The sequence below is a fragment of the Oenanthe melanoleuca genome, chromosome 4 (assembly GCF_029582105.1).
Source record: "Oenanthe melanoleuca isolate GR-GAL-2019-014 chromosome 4, OMel1.0, whole genome shotgun sequence".
NCBI lineage: Eukaryota > Metazoa > Chordata > Aves > Passeriformes > Muscicapidae > Oenanthe > Oenanthe melanoleuca.
In genome coordinates, this window is record NC_079337.1 from 55,071,645 (window position 1) to 55,092,518 (window position 20,874).

Below are 20,874 nucleotides of genomic sequence, written 5' to 3' on the forward strand. Positions count from 1 at the left end.
TATTTAATTAATTAATGTATTTAATGTAGTCAATCTATTTAATATTATTCTTATTATAAACATTTTACTGTGGTGAATTTGAGTGTTCTAATTTGCTTTCTTCATAACCTCTTTTACTGTTTGGTTCAGTAGGATGAAACTCAGGTCCACTTCAAAGAACAATTAATCCTTTTATGGCAAATTTTTATTTGAGGTGCTAAAACAGCCTACTGGCTTTGTGCTGAAATGCCCGTGGTTCCAAGTGATCAAGTCTTGTGTTTTCAAAAAATTGACTTTGTAGTGTGCTGTATTGACACAGTGATCTCAGAAAGTATGTTGTTGGGTGGATCTTGAAATACCTCCCCCCCAACCCAAAAACAAATAAAAACCCAATGTAACAAAGTAGCTGATGTGAGGGAAATACCAGGGATGACTCTAATTTTTTACATACTCTCAAGATGATAGGTAGAGGGCACTTAGGAAGCATGCTTCTGGCACTTCTTAGCAAAATTCATCCCGAGCAGCAACTCAGTTAACTTGTTCTCACTGTGTCTCATGAGGAAAAGCTGCTTAGGTATCCTTTGATGGAGATTCTTCCTAATACTGGTATCAGCCTTTTGAAATATTTATTGAATTCTTTATTTCAAACCAGTAGGAGTGATTGTACTTTAAGGCTGTGCTAGAGCTTCTTTGCTTGTACTAGTTTTGTAGAATCTCAGAATGCCCTGAACTGGAAGGGACCTGAAAGATTGTCTTGTTCCAGCCTCCTGCCGTGGGCAGGGTCACCTTCCACTAGACCAGGTTTCTCAAAGCCCCATCTGCCTTGGTCTTGAGCACTCCAGGGGGCATCCACAGTTTTTTTTGGGCAGCCTGTGCCAATGCCTCACAACCTTCACAGTAATGAATTTCTTCAGTATGTCTGATTTTAATTTTTCCACTTTCATTTATACAGATAAGCAAAGAAAATAGAATATATTCTTTTTATTCCAGCTCATAGTTTTTAATCCAGATAACTCAAATGTGCAGTAGGTTTAAAAAAAAACCCTACTTATTTAAAAACAGGTGATTAATATTTTGTATTGCAAGTTAAATTTTCAACAAGCTTACATCAGATTTTGAGTTATGACTGTTGATATGACCTTTGTCTAATTCATCTGCAAACTGCAATATTACATGCAAATGTTTTTTAATTCTTTGGATGAAAGACTATTTACATAAAACCTTAATTATATCACAGAAAATGATATAACAGAAAATTAACACTAAATTTTACACTACCACACAGTTGCTCTTAAACCTTCCCAAAAAGATCTTCTATGTTGATAATCTGTTTATTCATTGGTAATAGTATTATTTTTAGTTCCAAAATTTAATTATTTATATTTTTAAAATCAAAAGTATTTAAATTTACAGTGAGAATGCTGAAAATGAAATTTACAGAACTATTGACTGAAAACCTAGATAAGGTTTCTTATTAAAGCAGAAAATAGTTACAACTATGCATCTAGCTCTCCTACCTAAAGGTGAAGCCTCTTTCATGTTGAAATAAGCAAGGAACTGATATTAGAAATTGCTAGTAATTTCCTCCATAAAAAGAAAAGAATATCAATATTATATTGCTGGACATTATTATTGAAGACCCATAATAGCAAAACCAGGTTGTCCTTTATCAGTTGATGGAAGAAGTATTGCCATTCATTAGACAGTGTGGGGATGGATGCAGTGAGTACATACATAGAAGAGTGCACAAAACAAGCTAATTTATTCCTTTCAGACAGATAACTTTTCCTGGAACACCTTTCAGTGTGGTTATAAATAGCAGTGTTTTTCTTCTCAGAGATAAATAACAGTCAGATTTTTAGTAGAGCTTTTCACCTCTTTTGAACTTGAACAGATTTAATGCATCACAGCTTCAGTAAGGATGGAACAGTATTGTTTCAATTCATGTATTCTCATCACTTTAGTATCCTTTAAATGTTTTATTTCATGCAGCTGAAATGATGGTCCATCTTTTGTTGGCATGCTGTGCCAATACTTTATCCTACCTGAGATTGAGGCTAGTGTGGTCTTGTCAGCTGAGCTTCCAGTTAGCCTTTGGAGTGTCTTGTGTGTCCTAGAACACATTGTGCTTAAACTGCATGCCTGGGCTGGACTAAACTTCTGAAAGGGAACACTAAATCTAGGCACTTCCATATATTTCCCACTTTTCTCTGCTTCTTCAGTAGTTTTCTGAGGTCTGCAGTCGTCTCTAGGGTAATGATGGCAGCAGTAGCTGATTAAGCTAGGACACACTGAATGGATTCCTCTTGCCCCACCTTTTCTGGGGCTCAGCTCAAAATACTGCTGTTGTCAAGCATATATTTTCAATTCAGTGTCAAGTACTGATTAGTACACAGTGGCTAAATATAGTCATTTCTTGAGGGGAATATTAGGAATCTCACAGGGGCATCTGAGAAATTTCTCATGAGTAGATAATTTAACATGTTAATTGAAAGAAAAATATGATGTAGCAGAAAAGATAAGCAATGACCACAAGAGTAGGTATTGTGTTCAAAAGACTAGAATTCAAAAGCAAGTTGTCTTGTGAATAAAAGTGTGCAAGCAGAAATGAACTGTGCAAGCTGTACTTTCTAAAACATGCCCTGTATCACACGTTGCAATACCTTGCAGAGCCCTGCTGCCTCAAGCTTCTATGGGGTAAGGCATCAGGATAGGAGGTGCCACCAAGCTACCAGTTTAGATCAGAAAACTGAAATCATTTTCACTTGGCATCCAGTTGGTGGATAGCAAGCTGATGTGTGGCTGTATTATTTTTCCCAGTATTTACCTTTCTGGACTTCATGGAGTCAGTAATCCTTCTCACCTTTGTATGGCCATTTAAAATTCTACTGTAACAGCTAATTCACTCAAACTGCAAGACTGAAAATAACTGAATTATCTACGTAAAAATTAATTGAACAGGACATGAATATACATTAGTTCATTGTTATCTAATAAAACTTATCTTTTAGGGGCAGGTCAACAAAGACCTGGGGACTTGTTTAGCTGCTTGAGACTGCAGCTACAGAATCTGGGACTTCAACCATGCTGTCCCCACAGCTTTGATTTGTCAGCTGCAGCAAAACTACTTTTGCATTGTCACCCTGACTTTTACAAGGAAATTTATGTACACCCAGGCAATCTAAACACTGTGGCCATTGGAAAACACTTCAATACACAAAACCTTTTTATTTGCTGTATCAGGAAGAAATATTTCCCTAAATTTAAATAGGATTTTCTCTTTTTGAAATAGTTATCTGTAAGCTAATTTTGTAGGGTCAGTATTAGAGAACAAGAACACCAAATTATAAAGAGAAGTTCTTTCATCATTGTTGAAAGCCCAGCATGCTGCCTTCCTTTATGCTTTTAAATGTCTTATTTTAATTTCAAGCTGTGCTCTAAATTAAATTTTTTTTTCACAAAACTCAATTGTACCTCATACAAAGAAGGACATTAGATGTAGTGCATTAGGTTATTTCCTTCAGTTGGTTGATAGGCCTGACTCTTCCTTGTTTTTTAAATCTCTTGTCTCAAAAATTTAACATTTATTCTAAATTTTTAGGACTTCAATTTTCTTCTCTATAATTCTGTAATTTTTCTTCTCTGTTCTTCTTTGTTCCAAATTTATCAGTCTCTTTGACTCTGATCACAATATTGAATAGCCTTTATTTTTACCTTTGGTCTTTGAAATTCAAATTGCTTTCTCATGTGGCATTAGGTTTTTTAAAATACAATTATTCTAATCAAGTTGTGTTTTTTTAAGAATGAGGGATTTGGAGGCAGGACTGTTTAAGATTGGTGTGTCCTTGATGATTCCTAGTTCAGTGTTTGATCCTTTCTTGTGCTCTGGTCACTTATTGAGAAGCAGTACACAAAATGTCATCAGCACTATGTTTGGTATGTGCTGACAGGAGACTGGTCAAGGGGATAACTGTATCTGAATTAGTGCTACACGTCAGGTTTTATGATCACTTAGGATCATACTGAGAAGGTAAGCTTCTTAATCATGTCCTTGTGGAGGTAGCTGAAGAACATTTAAACTGTCATTGGTCTGTCATTTTGGCTCTCATTTAGCCCTGTCTTATAATGGCAAGGGTTATTGAAGCTATACTGTATCCTGAAAGGACAACCATTATGTGACATGCTTATCATATATATTTAGTGAAATACATGCAAAACCATGGTGAAATGGCTTATATCAATGTTACTAAGCATTATTACAATGGAGTATGAAAAGAGGTCACTTTTTCTTTCCATTTTACTCTTCATTATGCTGAAGCAGAATAGAATGATTTCCTCCTGCTAGTACCTGTGCAGTCTGTAACTGATCACTGACACTGGTCGTTTGTCACTTTTGCCAAATTCACAAATACAGTGATGCACTGCCTTTGTTGTTGTTAAGAATGTGAGCAAGTGTGGATCCAGGGATGTAGCTTCACTTGCTCTGTAATTCACCACATCATCCAAGATGTGGCAATACACTGTACAGGAAAATCCCCTCACCAGTTTAAAAAAACCAAATGTGCACATACAACATCAAATAAGTTCATGATAAATGATGAAACGTTACTGTACATATTTTGTATTCTGGAATTTTAATTGGTATTTAGGACTGAGTACCAGTGATTGTTTTGGATATCCTGAAGCTTTTTTTGTCCTTGTCCATGAGGGTGAGAAATTAAGTGAATTTTTGAATTGTTTGAGTTTACTGTTGAAGCTGCTGTAAAGTACCCTGTCTGCCTTGCTTGCAACTCTGACAATTGATGAGAGGGATGAGAATGAAGAGCAGCAGCTACAGTTATTCCTCTCCCTTCTAACAGCTTGAACAGCTGTGGCAGCAGAGATAACAGATTAGAAGGGAGGCCACTGTGAACAGGGAAAATAAGCAGAGGGGAAAAATAGGTATCAGCCTGTCACCCAGTCTCAGAAATTAGTGGAAGAAAAATTTGTATTATTACAGAATTATAAGAGGAAATTTAAAGCTCAAAATGTCCCTTCTCAATTTAATACTGTTGACTGGTGAACTAATATATACCAAGCAGATAATAAATGTCTGGAGGATTAGCTTGAGACATACTTTAACGTTAGGCCTGAATTAAGGTTCTTGCTTCCCACTTGAGAATATCTCTCTGTACAGTCCTCCCTGGGACCTGAAAAACTGAAGATGAGATCTGTGTTTGTTGTGCATTGCTGACCAGTGATGTTTCATGGCAGTGTGGAAGCATGTAATGTGGAAAATAGAAGATAAAACCTTTTTGAAATTCTGTGCAAAAGTCTGAAAATTCAGTGATTATTTCCAAGGGAATAGAGAATGTAGATTGAGTGCTTGACTGCATTTTCATCCATTTGTGACAGTGTCAAGCAGTAGCTTGTTACTAGGCTTTTCAGACGATACTGTGTTCTGGTCATTTGGACAGTATTTTGTGAATTCAGAAGCATAAAACTTCCTTAATTGTGATGACATTATGTTTTAGGTTTTACCCTTTCAATAATACAGTTTCAGGAAGGTGGTTTTTTATAACCTAAAAAATGTGATGCTTCCTGAAGCAAGCTCTGTGTGTCATCTCTGAAAACAGGACACCAAATCAGAAAGAAAGCCTTGTCTGGGAGACAGGTCATAGGACTTTGTCCCTAGTTAGATTGCTTTTGTGTTACAGTGCTTATGGTTTTGATAACTGTGCCAATACATCCTGCTCTTGCCTTTTAAGATAGCAAGAAAGACTGGTAGGAACCTTCTAGCTAAGGAGTAACAGTTGTCTTCAAACATTTTTCTTCCTTCTACTGAACTCAGTATACAGTAATTTGGATGTGTATGATCTATAGAAAACAAAATGTACCTTGCTAATAGTACCAAGCTAATATACCAAGCTATTAGCTTGAAAGGACAGATAGGTGTATTCTCTTCGTTTTAGTTAGGAAGTGCCGGTCCTTTTGAATTGCAGAAGGAATGCACAGACTTTATCAAGAAGAATTATTCTTCTATTAATGTATTAGAAGAAGTGATAGTAAATCACAAGTCCCTTCCACTACTGGGAACCCCAAACTGAGGCAGCATCAGATAAACCAGGTCACAACCTACTGCAGAAATCCTGTCCATGGTGTGGTTCCCAGCATTTCCCCCACCCCTTAAATCCAGTTAAATAATTTGTGGAAAATGTTTTTTAATTCAAGAAGTTATAAATTATAGAACCTCAGAATGAGTAGATGTCTTCGTATGCAAATAAATGTTTCTTTGGAGCTGACAAGTTTTGGTTTTTTGATCCAGATATAAAGGAGAGGTTCACCAATTACGTGCTGCTACTAATTGTATGTCTAAGAAATATGGAACAGTTCTCATGGAATCCAGGTGAGTAAACTAGAAGAAAAATTCCTATGCTATCAAGAGCTGTATCTCCTGCTTCCTCCCTCAGTTTGAAAGATAAGGGAAATCAACACATTTAATTAAGAAATCTTAATTTTGCAAATATTTTAGATTCTCGTTCTTCTATTTCTGGTATTCTTTTAAGAATGACTGTGTTCTTTCTGCCAGGAACATACATTGTTATGCTATAAACATACATAGTTATCTTTCAGGCAGTGTTGGAATGATTTCTTCCCAGCCCTTTCCTTTCCTTGAAGTACGCTGTGAATGAATGATCCCCTAGAAAGTGGCTAGTGAAATTGAAATATTATCAAGATTATGTTAAAAAAAATTCTAAATCTAATATTGATTATACTTAAGATTTTAATGACATGATTAATAAATATTGTGTAAAATGCCTATTTATTAAAACATTGTTTTAATAATTTTGATCCCTGATCTGTTTTACATATTTTGCCTGAATCTTACCAGTCTACCTAAATTTTGCCTTAAGTATCTAAAATTGCAGATGCTTTGTCTATGTCTTATACATACTGAAGGTGTAGTATCTAGTACTTACAAAAGTTGTTTTCCTTCTAGAGTTAAAGGTTTACAAAGTGAAGTTTAGAGTCTGATCCTGTGGTGTGATTGTACAGTACTGATAAGCTATTAGGAGAGCAATGGAATAAGCAGGAATTTGCACTCTGCATGCTCAGTGATGATGAAAACTTAGAGATTCTTCAGACTCTTGAGGATTTTTCGTTGTTGAATAAAATTGTTATAATTCTTTTTGTATGCTTGCATTAAATTATGGCCTAACTTGTTTCTTCACAACCTTCAGATCATTTTTGGGTGTTATTCCCGGATGTTTGCATGGTGGTTGCTTCAGAAATTGCAGTGGATATTGTGAAACATGCCTTTATAACAAAATTCAATGACATCACGGCAGATGTAGGTATCCTGTTTGGAATGCTGGGTACTATTTTAAATTGTATTTAGTTTTGCTAATATATTTTTTTAAATATTAATTTTTTTCCAGTACAGAAAACATAAAAGCTTTCATATATTTGATATCATGTGGGAAAGCTTGCTAATTTCCTGATACAATATACTTTTGGGGATCTTTTTAATGTGTAACTAACACCTCTGATTCTAAATTAGTAGTTCCAGATCCATAAATTATTGCAAGTGTTGTATAACAGCACACATAATAGCTACAATTCACTTTACTGGCACTTTACTTCATTTTGTGAAGTGATCATTAATTAAATTGAAAGACGGTTACTTGTTCTGCAGTCTAGACAGAGCTTGTAGCCTTTCCTAACAAAGTGGATTTTAGGTTAAAATTCTGGCTTTTGGAAAAACAGATCTTGTTAGGCAGCTTTAACTCTATTCTTGCATGTGTTTTAAAAGTGGAATCTGAAATCAGAGTTATTTTTTTTCCCCACTGTCTCTGGAGCACTGATATGAAGTAGGTTATGTTAGTTTCCCACTCCTGAAATTTCTTAGGCTGCATATATTATCCAGTCCTTCTTTTAAAGCAGTGGATGAGGCTGCTTCTTGTGTGTTGCAGCATGATACATGGGCCATTTGTGCTCCATACTGTGTGAATTCAAACATTCTTGATAAATTTGTGATGATATGAGTTAGTGTCTTTTCACTATTAAAACCACTTCTCAGGAAATGAGACCAGAACTTTGTGAAGTGCTTTCTTTTTAGCATGTCTAATGTAACTACATTGTGGGGTGTAGAAACAAGTGTAATAGATGCACTTAATAAGCTCCCTTATGCCAGAGGCATTTATGCATGCCCTACTTTTGTATAGAGAGTGGAAAAGAGCAGTAATGAAGTCATGGTAGCCAAAAATGTAGCATGCTTCAGAGTGCTGAAACAGCTGGAGGATAGAGGTAATCAGTGGCAATTTTGCAAGGTTTGTTTCATAAACTTTGTGGGGTTTGTGTATGAAGTTCTAAAGATTTATGGTTGCTAGGTCAGAATTTTTCCAGTGATATTAACACGTGCAGTGCAACTTGTCCTGCCGCTTATCCTTAAAATAGATGCTTTTCTTTCTTAATATGCTGAACTGTTTTAAAGAGAGGGAGAAACTTAATTTATCTTCAGATGCAATTTGCTTTTTTCATAGATCATTTGCTTAGTGTATAAGAAAGCTCTCTCATTTGTTTAATTTTATCCTAGAGCCGGTTTTCCTGTAGTTAAAACAGTTATGAACTCTGGGCGGGGGGTGGGGGGTAACTAAATGTGATTAATGTGATTTCTGTTATTTTGTGTTTCACATGATCCTGAAACTCAGTAACTTCATGAAGTCTCATTCAATTCCTAAAGCATAATGTTGTTTGTTTGTTTGTTGTATAGATATATATATATATATATATGCAAATTATTTTACTGCAGAAATAGAGGCTCATCTCTTGAAGAATGCAGTTAGACCTCAGAAAAACTGGCTTTGACATTTTCAGCAAATGCATAAGTTCATAATACTTTGTGGAAACACTTTATTAATATCTGTGTTGCTTTTATAAAGTGCAATAAATTAATCAGACATCTGATGTGCTGGATTTTTTCCAGGTCTACAGTGAATATAGAGCCAGTCTTGCATTTGACCTTGTTAGCAGTCGACAGAAAAATGTAAGTCTGAAAATAAAATGCACTTTCCTGTATTAACTAACACAATTGATATGGGGGGATATGGGAGCAAGCACTTAAAGAAATACTACAGGACTGTTACACTCCTGCAGTGCTGAAACTCTGCTTGCTTTCTTTAATAAGAGATAACAGAATATTTTTTTATGATTTATATTATTTTTATCCAGTTGTTTTGGTCAGTTTGAGCTTTATTTAATATGCTGCTGAGTAGTCTCTTCCAAATACACTTAGAGTAAGGGGACAGTTGCAACAACTTACATTTTTTACATACATGGGAAGTAAGTAAATTTAACAAGGTAATTTTAGATTACTGTTCTTTTCATGGTATTTTAACTGTATTGGGTTAAAACACAATATTCATTAGGAATTTCTATTTCTTTCGAGACAGTATACAGATTTTTAGAGATGTTTGCACTATGCTTATTACTGTCATGGTATGGGTATTTATAGAACACCACATACATTTATAGAGCAGACCACTTATTTTTCATTAATACCATTTTTTGGACAGCTGTTTACTGCACACCTTTCATGGATGAGAACTTGTTAGGTTTCACTTGTTAGCATTCCACTCATCAGTGCTTTAGATGTGTGCTCTAACTATTAAATTATACTATGATTACTGTAGTTATTATGATTACTATGAAATCATTGCTATGATTTCTGTAGTTTTCTTGGGCTTGTTTCTTGGGGTGCTGTGAAGAATGCAGTAGTTAAACCTCAAAGAAGTTGGACACCTTCTGCTATAAATAGTTAATAATTTCTTATTAAAAAAACTCCAGTTTATTAGTTTTGAATTACTTCATTACTTTTCCTAAGGATCCTCTGTAGGAAATAAAATAGCATCATTTAGGCACTAACTTTGGTGTGATGTTAAATACTGCAAGGCAAGCTGTCATACAAAGTACTTATGTTTTGAGTTCAAATGTAAAAACATTTTCAAAATAATTTTGACACAGTTATCTTAAGGCTAATTATAGATGTTTGTAGAATGATTTAAAATTGCTAGTGTGGTGGATAATTGTTATTTTATCCCTGTATTTGAGGATCAGTCAAATTAATATAAAAAGGTCTCTAAGCTGGTAAAAATGTACAGATGAAATATCATAGCGCCTTTGGATTGAGTGTCCTAATTGCTCTCGATTTAGAGATTTGTATTATACTCCAGTTGCTCTTGATTTAGAGCATTGAAGCTAATCTTACTGGTCATGGTAGTATTACATTTTTGTCTGAGAGTTCAGCTATCTCCATTTGAATTCCAAAATGTGAATAGGTACACTTTATACCAGTATAGTGTTTGTTAACAGAGCTTTATTCTTACCTGGAGGGTGTGCCAAGCTAAAATAAGCTCATTCCTTTGCATAAGTAGTTCATTATTCTTCCTCTTCTTTTCCTAGGCATATACAGATTATAGTGATTCAGTTTCCAGAAGAATGGGTTTCATTCCTCTTCCACTGGCTGTTTTAGTAAGTTGTATCATTCCTATCAGTTTTCTGTGATTGTTTCAGATTCTCACTTTGAGAATCTGTCCCTCTGAGATACCTGGATAGTTTGAGGATGAAATTATCATCTGAAGTAACTGAAATTATGCTGGAAGGTTGAGTTAACACTCAATATAACCTATACCACATACTACCTGTGGCTTCACAAATCCATTATTGTTTTTTAGCCTTTCATAGAATATCAAATATATTTTTATTTTGTAGAAATTTTAAGAACTTGAATTGTACCAGTGGAATTAAACTACATCTGTGTTTACTAAACACATATTCCTTTTGGCAGCTATCCTATTCATTCATTTGGAATAGTCAAAGCAGCTGGTTGCCAGAAGGTTAGCAGTAGTGAAGCAGTTTATTTAGGCTTTTCATAGGAGTCCTTGTGGCTGTCCCTGAAATGGCACATTTAATGACTCAATATTCTTTTATATAGGGCACTGAGCTCCTGAGCTGTTGTTGAGTACATCACTCTGAAGTAGTTGACTTTGTTACATATACACGTTGCTATAAAATGAATTACTTCATTAATGGAACATGTGTCCATATGCTGTCCTGTATTAACTATTGCAGAATGCTTTATCTAAATAACTACTCTGGTTTTCCCTACACACACATAGTGGGCAAGCAGTAGTTATCATAATGCTGGGGATCTTTACATGCTTTGTCAGCAAATATGCTAATTCACTATGTTCCTGGAAGAATATCAATATGAATTAACTTAAATGTAGTGTTTTCCCATAGAGATGGAGACAAATACTATTCACAGGATTTGCTTAAACTACTGAAATAAAACTGAAATTTCAGGATCCATTTGTTAGTCAAACTTGGAAGTCATATGCCTTGTCCACAAAGCAATTTTGTAATCATAATTTTAGTATAATGTGTACCAATGATTCTTTTTTTCATTGCATCTCTTGATGTTTTCTTCAAAATTTGCTAACTCTCCTAGCACTTGAGTTTCAGAGGATTTCTCCCACTTCTTATTTTACTTCAAAGTCAGCATTAAGAAAACATTGCCAGACTCTGATTTTGGCAAAGTAGCAACTAAGTGCTAATATAATACTTATTCAAATCAAAATTAGTACTGCCAAGGGAAATATTAGACTAAATTTCTGTTAATGTAAATGTTTCTACTTTTTCTTGAATTTACCAGATAAGAAATGTCTGTTACAACTTTCTGTTAATAACTGTGTGCTAAGTTTTAACACTTTTTTTTAAAACAGCTCATCAGAGTCGTAACAAGCTCAATAAAAGTACAAGGAGTCTTAGCTTATGTTTGTGTTGTGCTGTTCTACTGTGGGTAAGTAAATCCACACAATTGAAAAGTATTCATTATTTGGTTACATATGTGAAAGAGGTTTCTCTTGATCCTTCTGGATGTAAGGATAAGCACAGTTTATATGCAGTAGAACATAAATGTAAAACCCTTATGTCATAATCTAAAATTGAGAGTGCAGATTTGTCCCTAAGTACTGTGACTACATTGGGGGATTATAGCCCTCAGTAAGTAACTTCAGTAATGGAAATAACTCATTGCCAAAAGACTGAGAGAATCTGAGAGACAAGCACCATACTTCTGTGTAAAAAGGGAAATTGAATTCCAAGGAATTAAGTTTTCTGTAACAAGACCAAAAGATTCAATAAGCCAACAAAAATAAGTAGTTCAAGTGCTCTGAGCAGATCATTAATTTTTCTCTCAGGTAGTTAAATGGAAGGTTTACTTTGGTTTAGGAAAATGATGTTTAAAAAATAAATAAATGCAAGGATCACCTTTCCTGGGAAGGGTGGGGTCAGTAAATAATCTGAGTTAAGAAATATAATGTTCTATGGCAATTTGTTTTCCATAGTCAATGATGTGCAGTTATGCCTTCAGCACCCCTTCACTGCCAAGTCAGTTTATACTTGTCTTACCTTTAACTTCTCACCAGTTGATAGGTTCTTCTGAGACTGCATAAATGTACTTTACATCCAATTTAGTTTGCCTGTCTTGAGACACTTGCTGTGTACTATCTGTGGATGGCCACTTTCTAGGAAAGCTGTGTAGTGCACTGTCATTGTTTATTGTCACTCAAAATTGATCTAAGCAATTAAGTGTTTCAAGTTGCTGTCAGAAGGAGAACCTGCCTGCAGTATTGTGGGAGTATTTCTTCCAGTGTCCTACTAAGTTGTTTTTTAAGTGATAAACAACTTAACTTTAGTCTTGAGAAGTGTAAGACTTCTAAGGCTGAAGCAGTGGTTCAGCAGGAAGAGAGGAGGCCATGCTGGAAGAGAGGAGAACTACTGTTCTACAAGCTTGTGGAAAGAATAGGATTATTACACATTCTTTTTTAATAGGTAGACTCTTATCTCTAATCTGACCCTGATCTGCAAAAAATAGAGCTTGAGCAGATGTATTTTATCTACATCAGTGTAGGGACAATTCTGTTTAGTGTCAGATAACTAAGACTTTGAGATATTGCACATAGGCCAAATAGTAAAATTTTAGCCACATTCCTCTGCACCATACTTTGATTTTTTCCCCAGCATACTACATGCTGTGCCTATGTTCTCCCTAAAGCCAGCTTTGTACAATTCAAAGCACTATGTCCTGGTCATCACATTCAAGCTGTGATATCCCAAGTCAGCACTTTCATCCTGCTCAGTGGTTTTTCTTTTTCCCCAATATATGTAATATTTTTCTACCTCTACCATTCCACTGCTGCAGCCCAAGATTTTTCACTGTCTCTGTGGCTTGGAGAATGGAGGGCAGAAAAAGTATTGTGATTAACATGAAGTGTTAAGTGCTGTTCTTTAAAGACATAGATCACAAAAGTAAATACATTTTGGTCTCTTTTGTCCTTATTGAAAAGGGAGAAGAATTTTTTACTTTTGCTGTGATCTCAGACTTGGAGCTATCTCACCCCTTGCATCTTTCAAGAAATTTTTCTTCTGAACATAAATTTCAGCTTTTCATCAGATGTGGGAATATATATAGAATACAAACATAATACCATAGATATGTGAGAAATGGCATGATAAAATCTGAAGCAATTAACTGGGCAAAGAATTGAGCCTATACTATGAATGAATTAATTTTGTATTGTTTATTAACAACTCTAGTTAAGCTTTAACTGTAGTTAAAGAGTCTTGCCAAAAAACCCCTTGAATTTTCTTTATCTAGAATTTTGAACAACTGCAAACTTATATTGTTGTTAGAAATTTGAGGCTGGGGTACGCTGGCAGAAAAGAATAAAGGCAAATTGCTAGAAATACTTGCATAATTTTCCATGAGAATCTGGAACTGATACAGGGAAGTGGTGATTTATGGCCTTTTCAACTTCTGATCTCATTAAATCAGAGTCAAACTGCTGTATAAACCTACTCTCTCAGAACAAAAACATGTTACATAAGAAGCATAAGAAAAACATCTCTAAAACGTTAAAAATGAAGGAGAGCTTCTCAGCTCTCTGAAATAAAATCTGTCCCCATAATATAATAAAATTGAAGAGAAGCACAGCTTTCAACCTGTATAAAATGGTATCTTCTTTGTGGTTGCTTGGATACTAAAATGTCACTTTCCTTTGAGTACTGAAAGTGGTTTGCTCTGCTCATTCTTCCATTTCTCTATTGAAATAGAATAAGCAAAACTTATTTTTTCCCCTTAAAAGTGTAGTTTAGTTTGTTTTTCTGTTTGACAAGTCCTGATTACATTTACACAAGGGGGCTGCTGCTGCAGTGTGCTTGATCACTTTATGATTAAACAGTTAAACCTGTTTCATGGATCTGTGAATGCTCATTTCAAGTTGTCTTTTTAGTCTGTTAATGATGTACATAATAAACAGACTTTTCAGAGTGGAGAATGAATTAAGATTCTGCATTTGGTTCACTTTTGTTGCATAGCTTGATTTGCATAGAGAATATTTCATTCATCCTGCAGAGAACAGATCACTCTCTCCTTGCCATTCTGCAATGAGCCTTCGCTTCCTGGAATGGACATTGCTCTATGAGCCATGTGTTACTAGTAATGAAAATTAGATTTTGCAAAAAACCTAATCTCAGTTGAATGATAAAAAAACACTTGATGCTAGGTGAGGCCTTCCTTTTCTTCAGACGAGGAGAGAGGTGTGAAAGGGATTCAGTGATTTGTTGAAGTTTGTGCTGCAATTTAGTCATAGTAGAAAAGGAATGTGCCATCATCTGGACTGTGCTATGATGGTAATGCAGTGCTGCCTTTTTGGATTTGTTGAGTTTTATGGACTGTCTTCTGTGATGTGAAAAAGGACTTACTATGATTAGCTTGTAGTTTGTAAAAGCTAGATATTGGACTTGGCAGTGCTGGGTTAATGGTTGTATTTAATGATCTTGGAAGTCTTTTCCAACCTTTATAACTCTGTTGTTCTGTATTTGCTGTCCTGTGGTTCCAAGCCTGCTAGAAATCCTTACCTGGGCACACTTAATTTGGGTGCATTTATTTTGAACTTGCAGTGTTGAGGGCACTTTTTGGTTCTGTGTTTAAGTATTTTATGTCTTAACTGTCCTTGTAGTCCTTTAGTTAAATAATAAAACTTGATGTTTTTCTTTAGATGCTTTCTGGAGGAAAAAGAAGATTAAGCATTGAATCTGAAACAAATTGTTAGAAAAAGGAAATTACCTTTTGATCTTGATATTGAAAGGATTTAATTTGTTAGCTAATCCTTCTAAGACAGCACTCACTGTATGCAATTATTTTCATACGAATAATTGCAGTATGAATAATATGCAATTATTTTAATATGCTAATGCAAATATGTAAACAATTTTTTTCCCAGGTTGATATCTCTCAAAGTCCTTAACAGCATTGTATTGCTGGGAAAATCATGTCAATATGTAAAGGAAGCAAAAATGGAGGAGAAATTATTCAATCCTGTCCCAACTGCCACCCCAGGGAAGCCAGCTGGCAAACAGCAGGGCACATTTAAATCTACCCAAGGTAAGGCTAACTCCCTTGGTTTGTTTTCAGTGAAAATTTTTCAGACTAAATTTGTTATTAAACCAGATGCATGACAATGTTTGCTCTACATACCCTGTTGCTGGACTTTAATTGTGCCATAGCACAGCTGTGAACACAAATATGTAATAGACTATAATTTAAAAGTAATAGAATGTATTGCTTTTAGTTCATGCATCTTCTTTCAGTAATAAACTCTTATATCTCTGATAATCTCACTGTGATATGTGGAGGTGATAGAAACAATGGAATAAAAGCATGCTTTTGTTTTAAAATCATAGTCATAGAATGGTTTGGTTTGGGTTGGAAGAAACCTTTAAAGACCATTTTGTCCAACCCCCTCTGCCAGTCACTGCATAAATAAGTGAATATTTACACATCATCTGTGACAGTGCTTAAGTTTAGAAGAGAAGCAATTTGTATTTCTCATGAAATCAAAGTAAAACATGGTAGGTTTATGCATAGGTATTGTCATGAACACATAATGAAAAGCTTTATGAAATCTAGATAGGAATTTCAGTGGGGCTCTACCCCATTTCCAGTCTATTCACACAATTTCCTCTTACAGGTCCTCAGCATCAGTGGTTCATTTATAAAGGGAATATGGCATTATTGTATTTGTGTGACACACTATAGAAGGAAACAGAAACCCTCATTGTTCCTGTCAACTGAATTGGATTGCATCTTCCTGTGGGAAAAGCTCAATGAGAGCCTTAGAGAACTTAACAGTGGGGCTTTTATTGTGTTCACTCCGTGGCTTGCCAACAACTTGAACAGCTTGAAATGCAAGGTGCTCGTTAGTCGTCAGAGTGTCTCGCCAGCAAGGGGAGAGTTAACAATCTGTCAGTGTTTGGCATAAACCTCTGTATCTCAGAGGTGTCAAATAACATCAGGCAGAAACTTGGTGCAAGTGTTTGTTTAAATTCATACAACTGCTTTACTTTCACGATGAAGGAATGTGATATGAATTGTTCTGAATTCATATTTGCATTCAAATGATTTTGCATTTCATTAGAGGACTATAATGATGATAATGTTTGAATTAAATATTCTATTACGACATTTGGATATGAGACTTAGTAAGTTGTACTTACTTATATTGAACCTTTAACTTACAGGATATAAATCCTGAAGACTGTTTTGAGCTGAAGTAGCAGGGATGCTTATTTTCTCTAGTGGAAAGATTCTGAGCAAAAGGTAGCAACCAAAAAGCCTTTGTGGATTTTATTCAGAGTATTCCTAGCTTCCACTGGTGATGGGAAAAGCTCAGTTTTAGAGGTTTTTTTGGAGATTTTGTATTTTTTAACACTTCTTTATTAAGTATAAATCTTTATTATGTGAAAGAATGATTTTAGCTTCCCCCAGCTTTTGCATTATTACTGCTGGGCTCTGCAGTATTAGTTAATCTCTGTGCCCCACTTATCACATTTTTACAATACAGTCTCTCAACCCATCTCTTATTAGGATGAGTGTGAGGGAATTAATTAGTCTGGTCTCCTTTCTGCCAACTTATAAAGTCAGTTAATTTTCTAAAGAGTTTCTACCTTGTCCACAAAAACAGTTAAAATTTTGAAGAATAAAATTCTAAACTTTCTCTTGAAGAATGAAAGCTCTAAGTACTGGTAATCATTTAGAGGCTTACAGCTACATCTGGAAGCTGCTGGATTAGAGAACACTTATATTTTTAACCAAGTTCTAGAATTAAAATTATTTGTGTCCTTTCTCAATGCAAGTTTAGTACCTTTAACTTGCTTGAGACTGTAGAGGGTAACTCATGTATCTCCAAATAGTAGATGGCATACTGTGGACAGATGCTCTGCAGAAATAAGTTTTTGTACTAATTTGGATAGTGCTGCCATTCTGACAGGTGACATTTCCTTGGGCTGGTCTGCAGTTCTCTCCCCATCAGTCAGATTTTTTCAGATTCCTTTAGAAACAATAACTCAGTCTTTACTGAGGAGGAGATAATTTTTTTCTTACCATTTTTTCTTATCTCCTTGTCATTTGCTTGTGTATTTTAATTATTTAAATGTTTTAACAAAATACAGAAATAGTACATGGATATTACCAATATTCTAGGTTAATGAAGCCAGTATTCAGTTCCACTGAAGTAAGAGACAGGAATAAAAATAGACATCTTTAATATCACTGCTTTAGTAGCCAGTGCTATTAAAGTGCATAGCAGTGCATGAGTCATTTATTAGCTATCCCTGGAGAAGGCAGGTTTATTGTACTTATGTAGAGGATTAGGCACATCTAGTTCCTGCCACAGGGATTCCTTTTGTTCATTTCAGTAGCAAACATTAGTGTGATTCACACAAGGACCATCAGAAATCTTTTTGCTTAAGTCAACAAAAATAAGCATGTATGTCCTAACTTCTGCTGCTTATGCTCTTGCTGATTATTTAAACTTCTGTAGAATTTTTTTCTGTCTATTTATTTCTATATGTTTTACAGTAAAGCTAGGAAGAGGTAGTGGCTTCCAGAAAGCATTTTTCTGTTGCTTCTGCTTACTTGATGCAGCACATTTTTTCAGCATAGCTTTGGGTGAATCTGGATGTTGCTTGTTGTATCAATACATCTGTATTAAATTCATTATCTTTGTAATTGTCTTCTGTTCCAACAGGCATTTCCACAGATGAAAACGGTTCTACATCAGTTACCAATCAACCAGTGCATCAGAAGGAGAATATGCCATCTTTACTTATAACAAGCAATTCTGATCAATTTCTGACAACTCCTGATGGAGAAGAAAAAGATATAAGTCAAGACAGTTCAGAATTAAAACACAGGTCTGCAAAGAAAGACTTGTTGGAGATAGACAGGTTTACTATTTGTGGAAACAGAATTGACTAAGAATTTATTTTTTTTTAAATCAATGTGCTAAGGATACTGAGCTGTTGGGACAGCAGAGCTACCAGAATGGACAGTTGCCAAAAGGCACATAAATATTTATTTAAAAACTTAAATTATTAATGGCAAAAAAAATATTAATTTCTTTCTACAAGTAACTTGGCTTGGTATCTGGTCAGGTCAAGTAAATGATCTTTAACTTGCCTCTTGGAAAATGTGGTGGATCGTGAGTCTCTAGCCTGGTGGCAGAGCTGCAGTTATCACTTTTCTGGAAAACAGACTGGAAAAAGCATAACCCTGTTCTGCATTATGAAACCATGCTTCCAGAACACTATTTTTCATGAAGGTTCCTCCAGTGTAAGGATATTCCAGGGAATGTGTGGCGACTTGACCGGAAGCTTGCCTATCCAGTTACCGTGTTTTGTTAAACGTCTGCAAGCAGAATTCAAAACTTGTGCTTATATCAACAAACACATAAAGCATTGGTACATTAAACAGTAAGTCCAGATAGTTATTCTTGTCAACAAAAATCTTTTCAAGATGTATCTTGAAAATCTTGTAATCAGAATAAAATTTTGCCTTTAAGTGAAAGACTTACTGCTTAGTATTTTATCTGAATACTAAACACCAAGGAAAGATCACAGTAATGAAGGTTCTGCTTAACCGGGCAAATATGAAGCATATTCATTTCATGTGTTGTGTGTCCTGCAAGGCAAATTATTTAGAAATTTTTTTTAAAAGCTGAGGATTTTTTGTTCCTGTAGGAAAACTTATTAAAGGGGCACTTCTAATGTTAAGGAACAGCAGTGTTAATTGCAGCAAACAAGTGTTGTGTTGGAACTGTATGTATGGCATTAACACAGCAGTAAAGAACATTGCACTGCATTTTGCATTTAACTCTTAGAAGAATGACATCTGTGTATTAACTTGCCTGAGAACATGCCTATAAAAGCTCACACTGGCAATCAAATCATAATTATCCATTTAATGTAATTGATTGGTTGTAGTCAAGTAGATGGACTAGATCTATAAAGAACATTTAAGCATTACAATGCATCTTATTTTCTGGTGTGAGATGCAGAGTTGGGAGGGTTGGCAAAAGAAGTTTTGGAATCCTCAGATCAAGAATGGATTAAATTTGAGCTCAGAATATAGGCTGAAGAGTTTTATCAGAAGAGACCCCTTAGTTAATGATAAATTCTTCATATGTGAAAATACAGCATTAGCTTCCAAAATGCCTTTCAGACATTCAAGTAAGCACCAATCTTACTTTCCAAGGGAAGGTATCATAAAAGTACTTCAGTGCTGAACAAATGAAGACAATTTACTCGTTGCTAATTTCACAGTTTGTCAGAATGGGAAAGCCACAGTTTATTTGCTGTATGAACATGTGAAAGTTTAATGTATCTGCTAATCCCTGAAACTTGCAGGACTACAGTAATAAAGCAGATGGAGGCAGTTGGACAGAGTTACATGTCTGAGCAGATTTGGTAATGAGAGAACTCTGCTGTACAATTTAGGGTTGTCTGCTCTGGTGGGAGCTCCTTGCTGCAGTCTTTCAGCCTCTCCTCTCCCATAATAGTAGTGGGAGTAATGGCCAAAATCTGTGGTTATGTTCAGGGATGAAAGTAAAAAGGACTTGTGCTGTGGAAAATTTTGAAAATGTTTAAATTTTGATGTATTTTATACTAATTGGAAATGTTCACACATTGAAATTAAGATTATCTGTCAATTTGGTGTATCTTATTTTATAATTATTTAGCAGTTGCTAAAGAAAGATTGAAATTGCATTCATTTTTTTTTTTTGTTGAATGACATTCTGTATCAATTTTATAAGTGCATCTTGTGTGAAACTCAATAAAATTCAATTTTGTAATATTTGTTTAAAAAAGGAAAAGTACAGCGTCAATATTTCTTTTTCAGTATTCAGAGTTGGTGATCCTGTAAAGTATTTAATATATTAAATTCTAATTTCCATAAAGTATGATTGTTGCAGATGTGGGACACGGACAAGTAAGAACTGGGTTATCAATGGCTTCAGATCTATTTCTGTAGCAGTTGGTTCTTGCCACTTGTAGAAAGAGGATACTGATGCCAACCTATTATTAATTTGGTTTTTAAGGGCACACACCATGTGAATGAAAAAATACTGTGTGCCAGGGGAGTTGTAATTTCCATAGTCAGTTAGGACAGCTGGATTTACACCTACACAGCGAAGCCAGGTGTGAATGCAGGATCAGCACAGGCAAAGCCCTGCTGAGCACACGGTGGTGGCTGTGATGGCTCTCGGCACTGGGGCAGAGTCCTGGCCTGAATCCTCCTGGGGCTGCGTTCTGACACTTGAATTGTGGTGCCTGGCCTAAAGCAGTGCAGCTGGGCCTCGGGGCAGGCTGGTGCACCCCTGCCTGCTGTGGAGGTGTGACCATTGCCCTGGGATCCCCAAAGTGCCAGGTGTACTGGAGGGGCTGCTGCAGAGGGCACGGCAAACACAGCGCTTCCCCTTGAGCTCCCCAGGGCTGGGCATTCCTTTTGCTGCA

The 20,874-nt window shown here is 35.5% G+C and overlaps 1 protein-coding gene across 2 annotated transcripts in view; it reads left to right on the plus strand.

The window, feature by feature from the left end:
• TAPT1 (transmembrane anterior posterior transformation 1) overlaps positions 1-20,234 on the plus strand; it is a 46,786-nt gene extending 26,552 nt beyond the window's left edge. For both annotated transcript variants that reach the window (XM_056489744.1, XM_056489745.1), the window contains 7 exons: positions 6,284-6,364; positions 7,200-7,309; positions 8,945-9,004; positions 10,420-10,488; positions 11,742-11,818; positions 15,306-15,466; positions 18,111-20,234. In XM_056489744.1, the coding sequence (XP_056345719.1) occupies positions 6,284-6,364; positions 7,200-7,309; positions 8,945-9,004; positions 10,420-10,488; positions 11,742-11,818; positions 15,306-15,466; positions 18,111-18,340 (788 nt within the window). In that variant the 3' untranslated portion in view covers positions 18,341-20,234. The remainder of the gene's footprint in view (positions 1-6,283; positions 6,365-7,199; positions 7,310-8,944; positions 9,005-10,419; positions 10,489-11,741; positions 11,819-15,305; positions 15,467-18,110) is intronic.
• The last annotated feature ends 640 nt before the right edge of the window (positions 20,235-20,874 follow it).